The 23,862-nt window shown below is 43.2% G+C and overlaps 1 protein-coding gene across 3 annotated transcripts in view; it reads right to left on the bottom strand.

The window, feature by feature from the left end:
* The window catches only part of TRPC3 (transient receptor potential cation channel subfamily C member 3), a 49,601-nt gene that overhangs the window by 11,777 nt on the left and 13,962 nt on the right, over nucleotides 1-23,862 (bottom strand). For all 3 annotated transcript variants that reach the window (XM_080635490.1, XM_080635488.1, XM_080635489.1), the window contains exons 3-4: nucleotides 10,152-10,337; nucleotides 390-554 (exon numbers count right to left, since the gene is read on the bottom strand). In XM_080635490.1, the coding sequence (XP_080491616.1) occupies nucleotides 390-554; nucleotides 10,152-10,337 (351 nt within the window). The remainder of the gene's footprint in view (nucleotides 1-389; nucleotides 555-10,151; nucleotides 10,338-23,862) is intronic.

Genomic DNA, 23,862 nt, shown 5'->3' on the forward strand with positions numbered 1-23,862 from the left:
AACAGATGCTCTGGTAATGGTTTATATCGGAACAGCATCAGATCTTTAGATGCCACTAGAGGAGACCTAATACAGAATCTGAGTGGTGAGTTTAAAAAAAAACCCATGTTACTAATACAGATACATAGTAGAGATTTTGATGTAAGCACAATTTCATTTAAACTTAATGACAATGTATTTTCATGCTTCATCACCATGGTCCCCTCTTTACAGTACAAATAGAACAAATAGCACTTTTTGACTCAAGACTAAAGATTACTAAAAATACCATTAACTAGTTAAAATTCGTAAGCAGCAGAATTGGAGGTACAATATTGCGTTTTGAATGCCAGAAACTGAAGAGCAGCATCCAGAATATTACGAGATATGTAATATATAAAATTCAGTACCCTGCTACACGGTGCAATCCAATAACCAATAGCTAGAAATGGAAGGCCCAACGCCACAACCAGCACAACCAGACACTTGATAGCTATGGTCTGCTCCCGTAATCCTGAGAGATTTTCATACCAGATAGTCAGTAGCTGTTGCTGGCAGTTTGGATGGGCTACAAACTGTAAAGAAAAAGAAAGAAAACCAAGACATATTATTATTTGTAAGAAGAATTATGTAACTGCTACATACATGATTAATTTAAATCCCTGGTGTCAATTTAGACCTTAAAAAAACATGTTCTTTTCTCCTTTCCTTTAAATTAAAGGTTAATAAATAAAGAAGAAACTGCAGAGCTGATTTAAAACAGCACTTTGAGGACAAGGCTACCCATGTTGGACAGCAATCATTGATAGAAGCCTCTTAATGCATTATTAGAACAGCTTCACATATCCAACTGGATCTTGTCAGAGTTGAACCTCAGTCTTAACTTCCAACAATTTCTCAGCAGATCAGGCTAATGCAAGGTAAATGCAGAATTCCTCTGGAGACTGAAAATTCCAGCCTGACCATAATCAACCATTTAATGCATCCCAATCTTCCATGAATTCCTCCTTAAGTGTCCCAAAATTGAACAAGAGCAGAGAGATTGAATCATTAAGATACTGAACTGGCACATATTAAGGATGTAGTAGCCACTTAAAAAAGAAACCAGCCAAACTCCATCTTTCTTCTATGCAGCAGATATGTGCAAATGCTATTTTCCTAGCTTCAGTAAGATTTTAGTATGTTCACAGGGAAAGGGAATGATTCCAAAATTAATTATGGAATGATAAAACAAGCTGCTGCCAACAACTGCATTTGTTTAAATGTGTTTTAACTTTCATTTTACTAAAATCACTTTTGGTCGAATTTGTTGAAGGGTGAGCATGTATTGCTCTATTTTTAAACCACTGTTGTATTTCTTTAGGATGTCCACTTTCGGCAACATGGACAGAGGAGTCTGTGCTACCACCCTGTCACGATCATGTTGTGTAACCAGGAGTGTAAAGCCCATGTGTACTCCCTATGTTCTTTGCCCATTATACTTACATTTCTGGTTAAGTCCATTTCTGAAGTATTATCATACTTACTCATCGTTGTTGCTATTATACCATGTCCTGTGAGACATCACGAGAGCACTTGGGACATCAATTAAGCACAAGGGTAACAGCCTAGTTATTATGGCAATCTGAAGAAATCTGGTAATGTAGTCTTCACAACAGCTGACAATAACTAGTAAATCAGAGTAAAGAATGCTAGGCAGTTTCACACAAAAAGTTTAAAAAATAATTCTGATAACTTTGATAATCCTTGTTGGATCAAGAGTGAGATTTGATCCGAGTTTCTTACATTTAAAAAGTGTAAACCTTGGATATCCATTTTATCATCCTTTGTACTCTGTTGAGATCATAATGTACTATATACACTGTTGTTAGCCAGGTCTTGCCTGCAAAACTCCGTTTATGTGCCAAATTTCATTAAAAGGAGCATTCAGTAGTACAACAAGGCAGATTTCATTTAAAAAGTAAAATTAAATCATTGGCAATGAAAACAGGCAACCTTAAAACTCTCAAGAGAAAGAATCTGAAGCTGTTGCACAAACTTTAAAAAGAGAAGCAACCTTCATATTTTAAGCTATTTTGCTCTAAATGGTAAGTCCTAAAGTATTTTGGTGTGCGATTCATGACCAGTTGCATTATTATATACCATATACCATTATATACCATTATACCATATACCATATACCATTATATACCATATACCAGATGCATTAATGCATTTTGTACCTATAGCGGAATGGCCAACAAAAATACATAAAAAAGTTTTTAAAGTTTTTTTTTTTTAAATATCAACCTGAACTATTTGTATTCTTTTTATTAGGCTGTCACCTTTGAAGCTGCCAACCTGGCTCATTGGAGAAAGAGAGACTGGATTTTGTGTACTTGTGCATCCTGACTATGCACCCAGTCTCTTCTTTTGCTAAAATAGATCTCGTTCTCATCACAGGACATCAAGGGACAAAGCAGGTTAAGTGTGGCCAAACTCAGGAATGAAAGTAAATAATTATTTCAAATTACAAAGACGTTTTTAAAAACAGACTTAAAACTGGAGGGAAGAAGAAAGAGAAGAAACACCCACATCGTTGCTCCTGTTACCAGAAGCAATAGGAAGAAATAGCAAAGGAGCTTTAAGGGAGCTTGCCTAGGGGTTTAAATCAGCCCTCAGGCCCTCTTGCATATCTCATCCAAGGCTGTGTGCTGGTTCATTCCTCCTGGTCTATCAATATTCTGATCTGACAGCAAGAGGAGATCTGCCTGTGCTATAATTTTCCCCAGAAAATGGAGGAGTTAGTGAATAAGATGCCAATGAATATGGCAAGATATCTGGCACTAAGTCTAACAGCTCTCAAGAAGATCTTAGCAACTTATTTAACTGTTGGCAACTGCACAATATGCACCACTTCCAAGCCCTCAGAGAAACTTGTGTCACTTCTTTCATCCATAAAAGTGCTGAAATTTATCCTTCAGCTCCCTGAAATACTTCAATTTATGATTACACTATTCTTATTTTCAGCAGCTGCAACCTCCCCTAGCTGTTTCCCTGCCTTGTGTATCTGTCTTTCCCCCAGCCTCATCCTCTCCAAAGACAGTAGGTTCACATCATATTTCACCTATGAATCACGTCATCCTACAACCTTGTTCCTTCTGCATTTTTCTTCTCTCATCCTACTTTCCATGGAGTTTCTTACTTATATATGTTGAACTCATTATCACATTTATTTAATATTTTAGGATCCAATACAAACTCCAGTGAACAACAAGGATGCAGAAGAACAGTATCTAGCCATTAAAAAGCTCTAATTCTTAGTTTAGCTGCCTTTCTGCGCATAACTGACTATAACACTTCACATTTCATGACCGTAAACCAAGTCATCAGTATGTAAATATTTCTATGTATGACTGAGGGGGATCATAATGTTATTTATTCTTAACATCCTAATAACTGAGTTCAGACCTAGCAGGAACAGATCTTGGCATACTTTGATACACAAACATACAATGTAGAAAGAGAATTTTGAATCTTCTTTGTTATCTATTGATTCAAAACTTCAAGGTTTGAAAATTAAATTCCGTGATTTTGCTCAAACTCACTTGGAAATTCCATTCTGATTTTTATTTTGGCAAGAAATGCAGAACTTGGCAGTGTCAGCACTTCTCTGTAATTTGGTTGACAACCTAAGGATAGAGTTAAAGTACAATATTAAAAGCACTACCGTGGCAGCAATTCAGCATACTGCATGAGACTGCTCATTCTAACTAGGTTGTGGTTTTTTTTTTGGTGGGGAGTGGTGGGAGAGAGGGAGAGGAAGGAGGAAAGAGGGGTGGTTTTTTTTTTTGTTTGTTTGGGGATTCTTGTTGGTTTGTTGGTTTTTTTGTTTTGTTTTCGTTGGTTGGCTTTTTGCCCCCTTTTTTTCCCCCCTTCTACTTATTAATTCCCTTAGTTCTTCACTACTGGGACTGCAGTTTCAGTCTGAACCTTAGCTTCAAAATTATATCCTGCTTACAAGGTGGGCTACACTTTAATGCAGTGCCTAAGATTGTAAGTGCAAGAGTTACACTAATAATGGAATTAAAATTTCCCATTTCCCTAGCAGTGGACTTGTGAGCACACTTGCTCACTTGTCATTTGTTTTTTCCTCTCTCTTCTCCCTCTGAAAAGGGCATATGGCTCATTAACCATTTCATGGACCTGTAGTTCTGTTTGGTTGTGCTGTAACAGCAGACTGACCTTAATGTAGCTGACTCAGAAACCCAGATAGAAATACTGAAAAGTAAGAAACATAAGCCACATCCTTGTCTGCTTCCTACAGCTATAGGGTTGAAAACATTCTGAGTGGAGTTCCACATCTGAATCTGTTCTGCAGTCAGAATATCGTTAGAATCTGCCACAGTTGTAATGGAGCTGACCCCAGCATCAAAGGATCACCATGGCAGAGACATTTCCTGGCTCAGTCCTTGCTATGCCTTCTCTAATGACCTGTGAGAGACTGATCTGAAATCAGACTCCACTGTCCATTGTCTCAAAGAATGATCTGAGAAGCTGAGATGGAATTCCACCTATCTTTTGTTCAGAGATGGGTGGAAGGAGTTGAGATTAGACTCCATTGCCTGGGAGAAGGGTGTGAGGAATTGAACTGGGACTCCACCATCCATTGCCTGAGGGATGAGTGAGAAAGAGCTAAGACTCTTCCATCCATTGACTAGAGGATTGATGTGAGGAATTGCTACCCATTATCCCAAGAATTGCTGCAGGCAAGTGTGTAGAGACACGTGCAGTTGAAGAGCTGGCTGCAAGACCAGGGAAACTGGTCCATCAGGAACATGTAATACATGACATGAAGAATACAGGTACTCCACCCAACTCATTCTAAAAGGGGGAAAAGGTAATCACCAAGAGGGACATCACCAGGGAGCCACTGCCATGAGGATGACTCCAGAAGGACACCTCTGTGAGGACACTTTCCTCCAACTACTATGGATCCTGAGGAACACCATCTGTGAGACATCGCCATGATGGCAACTCTACGAGACACACTCCACGGGGTAACTTCAAGGGGATGACTCTAGAGGGACGCCTCCACAAGGAAACCCACTTCTGATGGACTCTTAAGGAACACTGCTCCAACACTGACTACGAATCCTGAAGAACTCCCACCACCAATGATGACAACAACGGATCCTTGCGACACTGCTGGATCCATGGTGGTGACTCTCTCTCTCTCCCTGAATCCTTACTTCATTTTCTGCCTTTTTTCCAATCTGTCCAATCTATCCCCTTTATTACAATAATTTCCCTTTTTTGTAATAATTGTCTTTTCCTAGTAAACCCAAGTGATTGATTATGGTACTTGATCTCATTTGCGTCTTAATTTCACTCTTTGGATCATGAACTGAAACAGGGTCTGGCACTGGGGTTTTCTCCAATTGAACCTGACTGGAATATATATGACTGGAATATAGTCATGGAGGGCTATGTCCTTTTCAGGAAAGACAGGCCAGCCAGGCGGGGTGGTGGGATTGCTCTTTATGTGTGAGAGCAGCTGCAATGTACTGAGTTCTGTCCAGGGACAGGGGACGAGCGAGTTGAGAGTCTGTGGGTGAGAATTAAGGGGCAGGCTGGCAGGGGCGATACTGTTGTGGGTGTCTGTTACAGGCCACCAGATCAGGGTGAGGAAGTTGATGAGGCCTTCTACAAGCAGCTGAGAGCGGCCTCACAGTCACAGGCCGTGGTCGTCGTGGGGGATTTTAACTTCCCTGATGTTTGCTGGAAGGACTACACAGCAACCCAGCCACAGTCCAGGAGGTTCCTCCAGTGTATGGATGATAACTTCCTCATGCAAATGGTGGATGAGCCAACCAGGAGAGGAGCGCTGCTGGATCTCATCCTCACTAACAAGGAGGGTCTGGTCGAAGCAGTAAGGGTTGAGGGCTGCCTTGGTTGCAGCGACCATGAGATGGTGGAATTCAGGATCTTGTGTGGTAGGACCAGTACAATAGCAAGTAGAATTGCAACCCTGGACTTTAGCAGGGCAAACTTTGGCCTTTTCAAGCAATTGCTAGGGGAAATCCCATGGGCAAGGCTGCTTGAAGGTAAAGGGGCCCAAGATAGTTGGATGGCATTCAAGGATTGCTTATTCCGAGCTCAAGATCAGAGCATCCCGACACGTAGGAAGTCGAGGAAGAGGGCCAGGAGACCTGCGTGGCTAAATAGGGAACTGCTGGGTATGCTCAAGTGGAAGAGGAGAGTTTACAGGTCATGGAAGGAGGGGCTGGCCACTTGGGAGGAATATAAGGCTGCTGCTAGAGGATGTAGGAAGGCAGCTAGGATGGCTAAGGCCTCCTTAGAATTAAATCTGGTGAGAGGGGTCAAGGACAGCAGAAAGAGCTTTTTCAAATACATGGCAGATAAAACTAACACCAGAGGCAAGGTTGGCCCACTGGTGAACGGGATGGGTGCCCTGGTGACAGAAGATACAGAGATGGCAGAGTTATTGAATGCCTTCTTTGTCTCTGTCTACTCTGCCGGAGGCAGTCCTGAAGAGCCCTGTACCCCTGAGACCTCAGATGAAGTCAGGTCAACGGAGAAGTTTGCCTTAGTCGATGAGGAATGGGTTAGAGACCAGTTGAGCAATCTGGACATCCATAAATCCATGGGTCCAGATGGGATGCACCCGTGGGTGCTGAGGGAACTGGCGGAAGTCATTGCTAGACCACTCTCCATCATCTTTACCAGGTCTTGGGAAACGGGAGAGGTGCCTGAGGACTGGAGGAAAGCAAATGTCACTCCAGTCTTCAAAAAGGGCAAGAAGGAGGACCCGGGTAACTATAGACCGGTCAGCCTCACCTCCATCCCTGGGAAAGTGATGGAACACCTTATCCTTGATGCCATCTTAAGGCATATCAAGGATAAGAGGGTTATGAGGGGCAGTCAGCATGGCTTTACCACGGGAAGTCATGCTTGACCAACCTCATAGCTTTTTATGAGGAAATAACACGGTGGATGGATGATGGCAGAGTGGTGGATGTGGTCTACCTTGACTTCGGCAAAGCATTTGACACAGTCTCCCACAGCATCCTCATAGCTAAACTGAGGAAGTGTGGTCTGAATGATCAGGTAGTGAGGTGGACTGTGAACTGGCTGAAGGACAGAAGCCAGAGAGTTGTAGTCTATGGGGCGGAGCCTAGTTGGGGGCCTGTATCTAGTGGAGTGCCTCAAGGGTCAGTACTGGGACCAGTATTATTTAATATATTCATCAATGATTTAGATGAGGGAATTGAGTGTACTATCAGCAAGTTTGCTGATGACACTAAGCTGGGAGGAGTGGCTGACACGCCAGAAGGCTGTGCTGCCATCCAGCGAGACCTGGACAGGCTGGAGAGTTGGGCAGGGAGAAACTTGATGAAATATAACAAGGGAAAGTGTAGAGTCCTGCATCTGGGCAGGAACAACCCCAGGTTCCAGTATAGGTTGGGGAACGACCTGTTAGAGAGTAGTGTAGGGGAGAGGGACCTGAGGGTCCTAGTGGACGGCAGGATGACCATGAGCCAACACTGTGCCCTTGTGGCCAAGAAGGCCAAGGGCATCCTGGGGTGTATTAGAAGGGGGGTGGTCAGTAGGTCGAGAGAGGTCCTCCTTCCCCTCTACTCTGCCCTGGTGAGACCGCATCTGGAATATTGTGTCCAGTTCTGGGCCCCTCAGTTCAAGAAGGACAGGGACCTGCTGGAGAGAGTCCAGCGCAGGGCAACTAAGATGATTAAGGGAGTGGAGCATCTCCCTTATGAGGAAAGACTGAGGGAGCTGGGTCTCTATAGTTTGGAGAAGAGGAGACTGAGGGGTGACCTTATTAGTGTATATAAATATATGAAGGGGGAGTGTCACGAGGATGGAGCCAGGCTCTTCTCAGTGGCAAACAATGATAGGACAAGGGGTAATGGGTACAAACTGGAACACAAGAGGTTCCACTTAAACTTGAGAAGAAACTTCTTCTCAGTGAGGGTGACAGAACACTGGAACAGGCTGCCCAGGGAGGTTGTGGAGTCTCCTTCTCTGGAGACATTCAAAACCCGCCTGGACACATTCCTATGTAACCTTATCTAGGTATTCCTGCTCTGGCAGGGGGATTGGACTAGATGATCTTTTGAGGTCACTTCCAATCTTTAGCATACTGTGATACTGTGATACCTTGACATGACCATTTATAGGGAACAGCGTATGTATAAATATGGTAACAACTGCACACCATCTATTTCTTTGCACCAAGGTCATTAGTCTTGTAGGTTGTGAACTGTATTTGTCACAAATTGAAGCCAAAACCTTGAGTTTATATACAAATACTTAATCTCTTGCAAGAGAAGAGTACAAGTTTGCTATATGGAATTGTCTTGTTGTTGTTGTTGTTGTTTTTTTTTTTTCCTCTACATCAATTATTGTTACTCTTAACAGACTTGTGGGATCCTTTGCTCAGCAATGGATTCCATCAGTGACCACGACCTCTTACAAGAAAATCACAGTCTTCAGAAAGAAAGCAGAGACATAAGTCTCCGCAAGGGTTTGGTACATATTAAAATGCAACAGCATAAAGAATTCATGTGTTATTTAGGTATGATAACATGCTCATACACTTTGATTCTCTCCCTGTTTTATTATCTTTAATTATCTTAATACTTGTATATATTTACCTTGAATTTTGGTAATTAATATGCACTTATCTCCTCTAAACCAATTCTATATTGGAAACAGTGATTTGCTATTTAGGATATACATTAGCAATTTTTCTTAACCATCTGTTGGAGACATAATAAACACCAGTATGTCCCAGTTGTTCTGACAGATTGCTTTCAATTCATTTTATATGGCAGATTGACTCAATAGGTGGCCACAGAAGGCAGTGTTATTTGTTCTGAGAGACACAAGACACATCTTGTGGAGATGACCATGGCAGGGGGGTTGGAACTAGATGATCTTAAGATCCTTTTCAACCCTAACTATTCTATGATTCTATGATGAACCTAATGGCTATTAAGAATGGAAACGATGCTAACCATGTAAACAGGTAGCTGAAAATAATGCATAGACATTGCTGTATTTCTTGAGTCCTCTCACCGTACAACAGAGTATTAACTATTTTCTGTGCTAGAGTAGTGGGATTTTGAAGAGAAAGACATGCCTATATATTGGGAATTTCTACGATAAACGGATACGTCCAATGTGTGATACACAGCTACACTTTTCAACACATAACATTCATTCACAAGATAACTGTTCATTTAAAATTACTTTGAGAGGCATTAACCAAAACCACATTGTACTTTACAAAACATTGATGAATACAAGTGCAAAGATGAAGAACTGAAATCAATTAATTAACTACAAATTGATCAGCCACAAATATCTTCCATACATTTCCAGGACTGAGTTTTAAAATATGTCTTAAAGAAACACACATGGTAAATCATATAGAATTTCTCACTACAAACCACACAGCTGCAGATAAGCTATATGGCTTACTGTCATACTTTAAATCAAAAAATAATGTATTTAAAGAGAACTTAGATGTACTCTTCCTTTTTCAAAGTAGTAAAAGACCTTTCTTTAAAAAAAATTAAAAAAAAAAAAAAAACAAACCACACAAAAACCTTCCCACAGACAAACAAAAAAACCTTTCTGATGATAAAAACGCTAGTAGATAGCTGCAAGACTTCCCACAATTTACTTGTCCAATTCAGTTAGAAAGCAAAGATAATAAAAAGAAATAATGAACAGACCAGATGTTTTCATTGGTTGAAACCAATACTTTCACCAATACAGCCTTCTCTTTGGACTAGATATTATCACACAGACCGGCAACAAGACTCATGCTTGCTTTCACTGAGTGAAAATCTGGTCACACTAAAATGTCTTCTTTTGGATTACTCAGGAGAAGGATCTGACCAACTGTGTGTCACCTTACTAGCCCAGCTGATTTATGTCATTAAAATCTCCTGCCAATTCTCAGCTGCAGAAAACAGATTAAACAACTCCTTTGCTGTAGTCTGCTTCTGCCTTGTGAGAATCTTGGTTACATACACTATGTCTCATTAATGCCTCTGACCACCGGTCCATAACACCTATGGGATAATGAGATGACACTGCATTCTGATTACACTGTCTGAAAGCACTGGCTATGAGGACATTACCTTTTTGACTTCATACTTAATGGCCAGCTTCACACGGCTCAGTGATGCTCTGTGTCTCTGCGCTTCAACTGGCTCAGAGTTTAAATCCCCATTCAGAATGGCCTCCACTTCTTCTGAGTCTCGGCAGAGATCAAGAACACCCACCACAAAATCCTTGCACTGCATAGACAGCTTGCGATAGTCATTCTGAAACAGAAGGGTTAGAGAAAACCGCCCATGATGAACATGCTTAAGAGTCAATGGCAAGGAAAAAGGAACCTATACAAGTTGCTAGAAATGAATAATGTTTGACTTTTACATACTATGTCAAGGTGGGAGCATATCAGACATGACAGAATTTTTGTACAGCAGAATCATTTATCTTCTGACACAAAGTAGCCACTTGAACAGAAGATGGTGACAATGGTTTAACAGGGTATTTGGAATATTACATAATAGTGTGATGAAAATAACCCAGATGGGCAGCAAGGGGAAGTTGAATGGACAAATAAGAATTGCTCAAACAAACCAGGACCAGAACTCTTGAAATACTGACCTCACCCTTGCAAAAACTTTGCAATTAAGGAAGTAATTCTTACAAGGTTGCCTCCCAGGCTGCAAATGTATTTCTGTTCTATCCTACACTGCTAAAATGGCTGCTTACTCTCTACTCTGCTGTATACTGTAATCACTTCCCTCCACTTCCCACCCACTCTCCTTCCCACTTACACTTTGAACACTTCATGCCCAACAGTATGTACAGTGGGTTACAAAGTAACTGCGCCAAGTAACTGGTGTGAACCTGGACACCAGCATTATGGGCAAAATACCCTGAATTGCCTGTATAGGCAACGCAAAAACCAGCTTGTTCAAAGGACGGTTCAAAGGTATTAGGCTCTCAAATTGTTCTCTAATGATTGCTTTGCTGCCATTGTCATTTTCTCATTTAATGTCAAATTTTTTTCCTAAAACCCTCACTTGTTCCCCCTTGCTTAAGTAACTTTCACGTCCTTGAACTGCTAGTTTTGTTACATATTCAACTCAGCATCTGTAAAATGGGATAGAGAAACTAACATGCTCTCAGTAGTCTCAAATTATTCTGAGAAAAGATGGAAAATAGGCTGCATAGGATAATTACAAGAATCAATCATGGTTATCAATCCCACAGGTCAGATTCAGATATGAATCAAAACGAAACATTACCACGGACAAATACTACTAGGAACTGTGTTATGAGGGAAGACCAACATCCTAGGTACAGACTTGGAAACAACCAGTAATAATCATAGAACTAAACAGCACCTAGCCATTTCCTTTGGTCGTAGAGGACAAATTAATACAGTTGCCAGTGAAACAACAGGATGTAAGTTGTTGTAGATTTGGTTTTGGTAACCAAGAAAAACAGTACAGAAGAGCCAATTATAAAAATACTGGGATATATGATTAAATCCAGTGAAAGGATAAGCAAGCATTTGTATGACTAAGACTTAGAACTTTTAAAAAGACAGTCTCATAAGAAAGCTAGTCAAAGGAGTAAAACATAAGCATGGAGGTCTGACTGCAAAGAATTAGAAGTAGTAAAAAGTACTGAAATAAGTACTTTTTTAAAGTAAAAGATGTGAAAGTAATTAGATATTAGATCTCACAAAGATAAAAGCCTTGCAGAAGAAGACTCCAGAATGGTGGCTAGAATAGTAGTCTTAAAAAAAGACAAATAAATGGAAACAGTTTTTCTTGACAACCTAGTCAAGAAAGAAAGTTTCATCGTAGAGACCAAGAACTGAAAGTATAAGTTGCTAGAAATCATGCTTGTAAAGGATATTAAGCAAAGCACGATGAGGTAAGGCAATGTAAAATGAAGATGGGGACTTTCTTCAGTGCAGGTAGGGTAGAGACTGAAGATAAATCTGGTGAAGCCTAAAACAATACCTTGCCTTCAGTCAGATGAAGTTCTATGTTCTTGACACTGTCTATATTGTTTTCACAACAAAATTGCTATGTATCTGTAAGAACTTGAACACTCTTCCTTAAATTTCTGATTTCAAGTGAGAGTTGCTTACACATTTCACTACAGCAAAAGAAAGGCATTTAATGAGATGGCTGAGCAAAAACCATGCTTAGCATCAGATACAGTATAATATTAGTTCAAGAGGAATACAACTGGTAATCAATATGACTTTCAACACTACGAAGTAGCTGTAAATCCGCAGTTTGCAGTTCATGGGTCAATACACTAATTTCAATGAATTTAATCATAGTTCTATATTACTAAAACAGAAACTACATTCTTTCATGTCTGAACTTGAAGGCACTTGTAACTTTACAGGGAAAAAATAAGTCTTTGTTTTAGTATTATGTCTATCTATCCTATGCTCAAAGGTGATACTATATTAAGGTTTAATAAGGTTTAGATGATTTTGTATATTATTCAAGTGCTTTATGACATAACACAATCCAAATTTTGTCCTTGCATCGATGAACATAGGCAGTCCAGTTGTGGGGAGTGGCTTCATTTACAATATCTTTTCTCATTCCTTTTCTAACTGTGAAGAAAGAGAAGGAGAAATAGTAGACTTGTATTATCTAGAAAATAAGTTACACTTGCTAAAGGTTCACTCCATTTTCTTCACCATTTAACTGTTCTCTTTTTCCTGAAAACAACACAGAAACATGATAGCAAAAGTTACATTACTAAGAAGTTACTTCTGTAACAACTTTCAATATAAAAGTCAGGAAAATTAAATGGTGTTACTTCATGTGTAAGCTGTAACCGAGACTCACACCACACATGCAAACTGACAAGTACAGCCTAGCATAAGATTCATAAAATGTGAACATTCAAGTATGTTTCTGCTATAGTCACAATTAACATAGTTTTCTCAATTGGTACTAAGGAGGAACAGCACATTTTCACTGTCAGTTGTGAAATACTGCCTACAAATGGCAAAGTGGTGTAAAATCACCTCACTTTGGCAAAAGGGAGGCAAATTGTGACTGTGGCGCTATCACATAGAGACTGCTATTTCAACACACTACAGATGGTTTAATTTTGCTGTTCTCTCATGAATGGAGATTCATTTTCATGAGTGTGTCAGAGCTCCTGACTGATAATGGCAAAGGGTGCAAAGCTCCTGCCACCACAGCTCACATGGTATTAACTGACATCCTGAAAATTACACCCATCCACCCTGTGAATAGCCCTGCCAGTTCCTGAAGGACAGGCTGCTTTGCATGGACTATTTTTCTACTACCCAAGAGGTATCCACATTTCTACTGGAAAATTAACAGTGGTACCTGTTTCTGAATAGGTGGATAGACCACTTGTTTATAAAAGTTACGCTTACTGCCAGATAAGATTAAAGATACCATGGATTAAGTTTTATTTTCTAATTTAAGGATTAAATATAGGCTACATTACTTAGAAATGCTGTTATGGGAACTGAAAAACCATAGAATCATAGAATAGTTAGGGTTGGAAAGGACCTTAAGGTCATCTAGTTCCAACTCTCCTGCCATGGGTACGGACACCTTACACTAAACCATGTCACCCAAGGCCTCATCCAACCTGGCCTTGAACACTGCCAGGGATGGAGCATTCACAGCTTCCCTGGGCAACCCATTCCAGTGTCTCACCACCCTCACAGTAAAGAACTTCTTCCTTATATCCAATCTAAACTTCCCCTATTTAAGTTTTAACCCATTACCCCTTGTCCTGTCACTACAGTCCCTGATGAAGAGCCCATCCCCAGCATCCTTATAGGCCCCCTTCAGATACTGGAAGGCTGCTATGAGGTCTCCACGCAGCCTTCTTTTCTCCAGGCTGAACAGCCCCAACTTTCTCAGCCTGTCTTCATACAGGAGGTGCTCCAGTCCCCTGATCATCCTCGTGGCCCTCCTCTGGACTTGTTCCAACAGTTCCATGTCCTTTTTATGTTGAAGACACCAGAACTGCACACAGTGCTCCAAGTGAGGTCTCAGGAGAGCAGAGTGGAGGGGCAGGATCACCTCCTTCGACCTGCTTGTCAAGCTCCTCTTGATGCAGCCCAGGATACGATTGGCTTTCTGGGCTGTGAGCACACACTGCCAGCTCATGTTAAGTTTCTCATCGACCAACACCCCCAAGTCCTTCTCTGCAGGGCTGCTCTGAATCTCTTCTCTGCCCAACCTGTAGCTGTGCCTGGGATTGCTCCGACCCAGGTGTAGGACCTTGCACTTGGCATGGTTGAACTTCATAAGGCTGGCATCAGCCCACCTCACAAGCATGTCAAGGTCCCTCTGGATGCATCCCTTCCCTCCAGCGTATCAACCGAACCACACAGCTTGGTGTCATCGGCAAACTTGCTGAGGGCGCACTCAATCCCACTGTCCATGTCATCGATGAAGATGTTGAACAAGAACGGTCCCAACATCAATCCTTGACGGACACCACTCGTTACTGGTCTCCAGCTGGACATCGAGCCATTGACCATAACTCTTTGCGTGCGGCCACCCAGCCAGTTCTTTATCCACCAAGTGGTCCACCCATCAAATGGATGTCTCTCCAATTTAGAGACAAGGATGTTGTGTGGGACAGTGTCAAATGCTTTGCACAAGTCCAGGTAAATGACATCAACTGCTCTACTCCTGTCCATCAGTTCCGTAGCCCCATCATAGAAGGCCACCAAATTGGTCAGGCAGGATTTCCCCTTAGTGAAGCCACGCTGACTGTCACCAGCCACTTTGTTGTTCTTCATGTGCCTCAGCATGCCTTCCAGGAGAATCTGCCCCAAGATTTTGCCAGGCACAGAGGTGAGACTGACTGGTCTGTAGTTCCCCGGGTCATCCATTTTCCCCTTTTTGAAAATGGGGGTTATATTTCCCTTCTTCCAGTCGTTGGGAACTTCACCTGACTGCCATGATTTTTCAAATATGATAGACGGTGGCTTAGCAACTTCATTTGCCAGCTCCTTCAGGACCCGCGGATGGATTTCATCAGGTCCCATGGAGCTGTGTACGTTTAGGTTCTTAAGATGGTGTTGAACCAGATCCTCTCCTACAGTTGGCCTAGGGTCTTCATTTTCACAGTCCTTGCATCTGCCTTCCAAGACTTGGGTGGTGCTGTCAGAGCCTTTGCCAGTGAAGACCGAGGCAAAGAAGTCATTAAGAGCCTCAGCCTTCTCCAAATCCAGGGTAGCCACTTCTCCCGATAGCTTCCAGAGGGGGCCTACATTGTCCCTAGTTTGTCTTTTATTCACTACATACCTATAGAATCCCTTCCTGTTATCCTTGACATCCCTAGCCAAGTTTAATTCTAACTGAGCCTTAGCCTTCCTAACCTGGTCCCTAGCTACCAGTACATGCATTGTTAATATCTAACTCAGGCTTTGAATCTTACCCTAGGAAAACTTGTCAGATTTCTCTCTCAAGGTCTTAACTGACTTATATATTAGGAAATCAAATTTATCTCAGTCTATTTGATTGCTTTATAGAATAAAACAGACAAACACTACCCACACTGTAACCATGGGATCAAATTTTCAATCTTCTACCTCTAGGGTGTTTTATGAATACCAGAAAACAGAATCTGTGGTCTCAGTCATCCACACACACCTCTGCTTGCTCTCAAGAACATATAAATGAAGCCACCAGACCACTCATCTCTTCCATGTCCTAAAGAAGGCTAAGGGACCCCCCCGTGTGGTCCATTCATGCATGAAAAACCCTGATACATACTATGCAAGTGGGCAGTTTGTTAAGGTGAACCTTATCTTCAGGGGAACACCAGACTAAGGCACCTATAGATTTTAGGTCTGAAGTAGGGTTCTTAGCCTATTTTTTGTCATAATACTCCACTTCCTTGAACAAAGTCCTTTTCCCATTAATTCACAACCTAATTCCACTGATTTCACTAGCTATATCATCTTAAATGATCTCTCTCAAAAATAAATTACTGGTTATGCATACACTGTTAACACCAAAAATATCAGCCTGTATTCCATGTTTCACAGCTACTGTAGCTGACACAGGTACATAATGGACAACTGAGGATGACTGGAACTGCAGAACTGTGTCTCACGAGCACACAGGAGGACTCTGGCACACATCAGTGGTTGGACCTCAGCCTGCCCAACTCGGCATAGTGTGCTGTCACTCACAACATTAAAGACTACCACGTGACTTTACCTATGAATTTTACTGAACCCATCAATCTGTGTGCAAAGAACAAAGCATATGAACAAAAAAACCTTTAGGTGATTTCACTCACATGTTTTTAACTATTCCAAAGAAAATTTCTGCTAAACACACACAGGCAGACAAAACATATAGATCTGTTTTCTATTAGGAGAGCCACATTCCTGTACACACCACAGTTTGTGACCATGCACAACTGCATAACTAGATCACACACATTATATGCAATCATAGATTTATGTTGAGCATTATATACTACATGACCATTTTGAGATCATGTATATGGTCGGCATATAACACTGGAGGAACTGTATACGCAAATCAATCACATAATTGCAATAACAGTTATAGATCTGGGGCTTGTCCTTTTAAAGGTTAGATCTAACCGTAGTTCAAGCTTGAGCACTCTTTGTTAGTTCAGCTGACATAACATTATGTAAATTTACTTGGAACAGTGACAGATTCCCCTTTTAGATGCACGTCCTCCTCTTCCGTTGGTTTCGGCAGGAGCTTTAATCAGAACTGGGAACAGGGATTTATCCTATATAAAGAGGGATGACAATCTTTTTGATCCTTGCTATGATGGACCGAATACTGACATGGTAGCAGCCAGCGCAATTTCAACTCTGAGCTTGCCTAAACAGAACAACATTTGGTTGAAAGCTGATATACAGAGACTGTCATGTGGCTTTTTAGCTACCTTGACCTGTTTTTTTTCTATGGCAACTCCAAAGGAAAGTTCCATCAGCTGCTCTGACTGCTAGAAATTCTCCCATCACTGTGCAGTAGCAATTTTAAAGTTCTCAGGGAGGAGGGTAAATATCAATTAACTTTAGCTACCCACAGCAGCTACGGTGATCAGGTTCTGCTAAAAATAGAAGAAGAAAACATAAAAATAGGGAATATTGGTATTTTGTGGTCCTACTGGGATTGGAAAACATGGTACTCCAACTATGGCAATGAACACTTTCTTTACATTAAAATAAGATACAGGTCCAGACTGAGCTTCCCTAGCCAGTCTATCTGGTACAAAGCAGTACACCTCAGAGATCTCTAACTTCTCATAAAGACAGACACCAGTAGAACACCACTCCATAACTTTTTCTAACTGTTGTGGTTCAAGCCCAGCTGGTAACTCAGAACCACACAGCCACGTGCTCACTTCATCCCCTAGCTCCCGGAGGGATGGGGGACAGAATCGAAAGAATGTGATTCCCATGGGTTGAGATAAGAGCAGTTTAGTAACTAAAGTATAACACAAACCACTACTACCACCAATAATGACAATGATAAGGGAAATAACAAGGGAAGAGAATACAACCGCTCACCACGCACCAACCGATACCCAGTCTGACCCGAGCAGCGATCTGCCCTTCTGGGCAACTCCCCCAGTTTATATACTGGGCATGATGTGCTGTGGTATGGAATACCTCTCTGGTTAGTTTGGGTCAGGTGTCCTGTCTCTGCTTCCTCCCGGCCTCCCCTCCTTCCTCGCAGAGCATGAGACTCAGAATGTCCTTGGTCAGAGTAAACATTACTCAGCAACAGCTAAAAACATCGGTGTTATCAATGCTGTTCCCAGGCTGAAAGTCAAAACCACAGCACTGCACCAGCTACTAAGAAGGAGAAAAATGACTGCTACTGCTGAACCCAGGACAGTATCTACCCCTTATTCCATACCATTCATGTCATGCTGAGATCCCACATTTTGCAATATACCATCATTCTTGTCTCATATGTATATACACATAACATATATATATACATACACACACACAAAGACAGAGATACCACTCCTTAGTCCACAGACTAATCCCTATAAAGCTGCTGAATTCATCTGGTCCATGATGTTGGGCTCCATCTCTTGTAACAGTCTTTCAGAGCAGGAGAGGCTGTGTGCAGTGTGGGATTGTTGCCTGCTGATGACACCGCAGAACTCATCTGGTCACTGCTGAGCTCATCTGGTTTCATCAAAGTTCATTCTCTGTTGGGATGACGGTTGGAGGGAAATCAGGGCCTGTCGCTGGTGACCTGAAACCATCTAGTTGGTGGGCTATAAAAGTGCTACATAGCAGGCAACAGCATACAATTGAGTTCATTGGCTGTTTTCCCCTAAAATCAAATCCCCTTGAGCTATACAGCGGACTTCCCCATCTTCCCGCATTGCCCACCAAGTATATCCAGGTCCCTGAACAAAAGCAATCCCATGAGTGAGTTTGCCTTTACCTGAAGCAGGAATAACCCAGACTGTCTTCCCCAGCAAATTCTTCATGTGCACCGCAGGAACTCTATCCCCTTCTACAGTATGTAAAAGTTCTGATTGGGCCTGGCCAGCCCCATTGGCAGATTCCCTAGTGTTGACCAACCAGGTGGCCTTTGGTAAATGTGTATCCCAGTGTTTTAAAGTCCCACCACCCACTGCTCTCTTAGTGTAGTTTTTAACAGCCCATTGTACCGTTCGATTTTCCCAGAGGCTGGTGCATGGTAGGGGATGTGATATACCCACTCAATGCCATGCTGTTTGGCCCAAGCGTCTATAAGGTTATTCTGGAAATGAGCCCCATTGTCTGACTCAATTCTCTCTGGGGTGCCATGTCACCACAAAATCTGTTTCTCAAGGCCCAGGATAGTGTTCCGGGCAGTGGTGTGGGGCACAGTTTATGTTTCCAGCCTTCCGGTGGTTGCTTCCACCATGGTAAGCACATGGCGCTTGCCTTGGCGGGTTGGTGGGAGTGTGATCAATCTGCCAGGCCTCCCCATATTTGTACTTCAGCCATTGTCCTCCATACCAAAGAGGCTTTAACCGCTTGGCTTGCTTAACTGCAGCACATGTTTCACACTCATGAATAACCGGGGCAATAGTGTCCATTGTTAAGTCCACCCCGCGATCACGGGCCCATCTGTATGTTGCATCTCTGCCCTGATGGCCTGAAGTGTCATGGGCCCACCGGGCCAAAAACAATTCACCCTTATGTTGCCAATCCAAGTCCATCCGAGCCACTTCAGTCTTAGCAGCTTTATCCACTTCTTGGTTGTTCTGATGTTCCTCAGTGGCCCGACTCTTGGGTACATGGGCGTCTACATGGCGTACCTTCACCGCCAGGTTCTGCACCCGGGCAGCGATATCTTGCCACAGTGCAGCAGCCCAGATGGGTTTACCTCTGCGTTGCCAGTTGCTCTGCTTCCATTGCTGCAACCACCCCCACAGGGCGTTTGCCACCATCCATGAGTCAGTATAGAGATAAAGTACTGGCCACTTTTCCCGTTCAGCAATGTCCAGGGCCAGCTGGATGGCTTTCACCTCAGCAAACTGACTCGATTCACCCTCTCCTTCAGCAGTTTCTGCAACTTGTCGTTGAGGACTCCATACAGCTGCCTTCCATCTCCGATGCTTTCCCACAATACAACAGGACCCATCAGTAAACAAGGCATACTGCTTTTCACTTTCTGACAGTTTATTATATGGTGGGGCCTCTTCAGCACGCATCACCTCCTCCTCTGATGACATTCCAAAATCTTTGCCCTCTGGCCAGTCCATGATGACTTCTAGAATGCCTGGATGACTGGGATTTCCTATTTGAGCTCGTTGTGTAATTAGTGCAGCCCATTACTCCATGTAGCATCAGTTGCATGATGTATAGAGGAGACCCTGCCTTTAAACATCCAGCCCAGCACGGGCAACCGGGGTGCCAGGAGGAGCTGTGCTTCAGTGCCAATCACTTCCGAAGCAGCTTGAACCCCTTCATAGGCTGCCAGTATCTCTTTCTCAGTTGAGGTATAGCTGCCCTCAGATCCTTTGTATCCCCGACTCCAAAAGCCGAGAGGTCGACCTCGAGTCTCCCCTGGAGCTTTCTGCCACAGGCTCCAGGTAGGACCATTCTCCCCAGCTGTGGTGTACAGTACATTTTCTACATCTGGCTCGGTCCAGACTGGGCTCATGAACTATCTCACATTTAATTTGCTCAAAGGCTTGCTGTTGCTCAGGACCCCATTTAAAATCATTCTTCTTCTGGGTCACATGATAGAGAGGGCTTACAATCAAACTGTAATTTGGGATGTGCGTTCTCCACAACCCCACAGCACTCAAGAAAACTTGTGTTTCTTTCTTATTAGTTGGTGGAGACATTGCTGTTACCTTGTTGATCACATCTGTGGGGATCTGGTGACTTCCGTCTTGCCATTTTATTCCACAAAATTGAATCTCTTGTGCAGGTGCCTTGACCTTACTCCAGTTTATGGCAAAACCAGCTTTCAGCAGGATTTGGATTATTTTCTTCCCTTTCTCAAAGACTTCTTCTGCTGTATCACCCCATACAATAATGTTATCAATGTATTGCAGGTGTTCTGGAGCTTGCCCCTGTTCCAGTGCATTCTGGATCAGTCCATGGCAGATGGTAGGGCTGTGTTTCCACCCCTGGGGCAGTCGGTTCCAAGTGTACTGGACGCCCCTCCAAGTAAAAGCAAACTGTGGCCTACACTCTGCTGCCAAAGGAATTGAGAAAAATGCGTTGGCAATATCAGTCGTGGCATCCCATTTGGCTGCCTTTGACTCCAGTTCATACTGAAGTTCTAGCATGTCTGGTACAGCAGCAGCCAATGGTGGTGTGACTTCATTCAGGCCACGATAGTCTACTGTTAGTCTCCACTCTCCGTTAGACTTTCGCACTGGCCATATGGGGCTATTAACGGGTGAGCGGGTCCTACTGATCACTCCTTGACTCTCCAGTCTATGGATCAGCTTACGGATGGGAATCAGGGAGTCCCGGATGGTGCGATATTGCCGCCAGTGCACTGTTGTGGTCGCATTGGCACTTGTTCTTCGACCTTCAGCAACCCCACAACAGAAGGATCCTCTGAGAGACCAGGCAAGGTGGACAGCTGCTCAATTTCCTCTGTTTCCAAAGCAGCAATTCCAAAAGCCCATCGGTACCCTTTTGGGTCTTTGAAGTACCCTCTCCTGAGGTAGTCTATGCCGAGGATGCATGGAGCCTCTGGACCAGTCACAATGGGGTGCTTTTGCCATTTCCTCCGAGTCAGGCTGATTTCAGCCTCCAGTACAGTTAACACTTGGGATCCTCCTGTCACTCCAGAAATACAGATGGGTTCCACCCCTTGACAGCTGGATGGCATCAGGGTACACTGTACACCGGTATCTACTAGAGCCTTATACTTTTGTGGGACTGGTGTGCCAGGCCATCTGATCCACACAGTCTACTAAATCCGATTGTCCCCTACCTCCACCTGGCTGGAGGCAGGGCCCCTCTAATATGACCACAACATTGGTCACTTACACCTTGTAGAAAGGGATTAGTCTTCTTTATCACAGAAGCTGGAGTAAAATCATCTCTTCCACTCCATCTGGGAACCTGCTCACCAGAGACTGAAGCCGCAGCTTTCATGGAATGATCATCCTTGACCTTTGTTCTCCTCTTCAATTCACACAGCCATCCCTCCAAAGCTGAGGTAGGTTTTCCATCCCACTTTCTCATGTCTTCTTCATGATCCCACAGGTAAAACCAAAAGGTGGCCCGTGGCATGTACCTCTTACATCTTCTCTTTTGAGCGGCAGGGCACCTTTTGTTAATAGCTGAGACATGGATTGGTGCACATGAGCAGATGGATAGATCAGATAGATCGTCTCTCAATTGTCTGAACTCCTGGGACAGTTTTTCCACAGCTGAAATGATGGAAGGGGTGAGATTGCCTTCAAACTCTCGGAGTTGACAAATCACTCCATCCACTGTTGGTGGTGTTATGTCATGCCAGGTCATTGATGCCAATGAATGGGCATAAGATGATGGTGCATTCTGTGTAAATTTCTGCCACATGGGTCATGTACATTCAAATTCATCTGGATCTACGGGTGCATTCCTGGCATCCAGCCTATGATAGATCACCTCTACAATGGCTGATTCCCTCACAGAGTAGATGCCCTTCTCTAGCATGGTCCACTTGGCAGAACAACTCAACATCGTCCTTGTATGGAAACCTTTCTTTCACGGCTGCCAAGAGCCCCCTCCAAAGGCTGAGGGACCGTTTCTCTTTCACAATCACTTTATCAATTCCCCCTTCCCTGGCAAGTGATCCCAGCTGCTTCGCTTCCAGTTCATGACCGTCAACCCCACTGTCCCAGCATTGGAGCAAACAGGTGATGATGTGCTCCCCTGGATGATGGGTAAAACCTGTTTGCATATTCCATAGCTTGGTTGAGGTTCAGAGTTGAGAAGTCACCTCCTCTTCTTCCGCTTCCTCTGATCCATGTAATAATAACTCTTGTTCAGATGCTGTCCCCTGTAGTAAGTGCATTGATTCTTCATCTTTCTTCACTGTATGGGTTGCTCTTTGTGCCTCTTCTTTTCTCCTTGCTTACCGGAGCAACTGATATTGGCATGAATTGGTGCTTTGGTTTAGCTGCAGTGACTATTGCTGTGGTTGGAGTGGCTGCAGTATCTGTCACTAGGGTTGGAGTGACTGCAGTAACCGTTGTCAGGGTTGGTGTAGCTGCAGTGCTTGGAGGTTGAGTAGCACCAGCAGCTGCGTTGTCTGTTGCTGCTGGGGTTTGAGTAGCTGCTGTACTTGTTGCTGGGGTTGATGTAGCTGCTGTACTTGGAGTTGGAGTAGCTGCGTTGTCTGTTGCTTTGCCATCAGATCCAGAGACATCTTTTTCCCTTTGAAGGTGCTGGATAGTGCTGCACTGGGCTCTGTAGGCACAGGTCAAGCCCCAGCACGTTGCCATGATTTGTGCCTCTCTGGGATGACCAGGATGACAACACCCCTCTTTTATGTGTTTTACTGGTTTTTCCCGGATTTTGCACTTGTTCAGTGGTGAAGTTCCAAAGCACTGGAGGGGCCCACTGACCTAGATACTTGCCCACACTGTCCCACACACACTGCCACTCATGACTGTCCAGCCTCGGGGAAAATCTCTTGGTCCTCCTATATCGTCATCTAACCCTAGACAAGACCCAAACCTGACTCTACTTAACTTTTGAGATCAGACGAAATGATTGTGGATAAAACACCCTGTGTGTGTGCCAACATGCTGCTCCCCATCACAATCAGCAGGCAGGTCTTGAGGGTACCTGAAGGCCATTCAAAACCTTCAGAACTCTCAAATGATGCTGTAAATAGTCTGGTGGGGCAGCAGGGAGTGTAAGGGAATGTCTCCTTCACAGACTGACCAACCGAGGAGGGAAAAAAAGATGCACAATTACTGAACACTTCCATTATATACTGGGAACGCAAGCCAGACCAGTTTCGTGATCAATGAGTCTATTGTATTACAAGTCATTAACATAAAGTACAGCGAAACAAGAACTTTAGCCCAGGGTCCCCAGCTGAGAAACACTAAAACAGCAAATACTGGCTGTAAATAAGGTACGACATGCTGAAACTCTGAGATCAAGAGCAACAACTTTGAGAGCCAATAAATCAGTGCTGTGACGAGTGACTATTAATCCGAAACTATGAATGCTTATCATAATATGATTAGACACATTCTGGTCAGATCTGTTGTTATCTCAACCCTTTGAGCCCCACGTTGGACGCCACAAAGAACTGT

The sequence above is a fragment of the Psittacula echo genome, assembly GCF_963264785.1.
Source record: "Psittacula echo genome assembly, chromosome: 1".
In the NCBI taxonomy this organism is placed as follows: Eukaryota; Metazoa; Chordata; class Aves; order Psittaciformes; family Psittacidae; genus Psittacula; species Psittacula echo.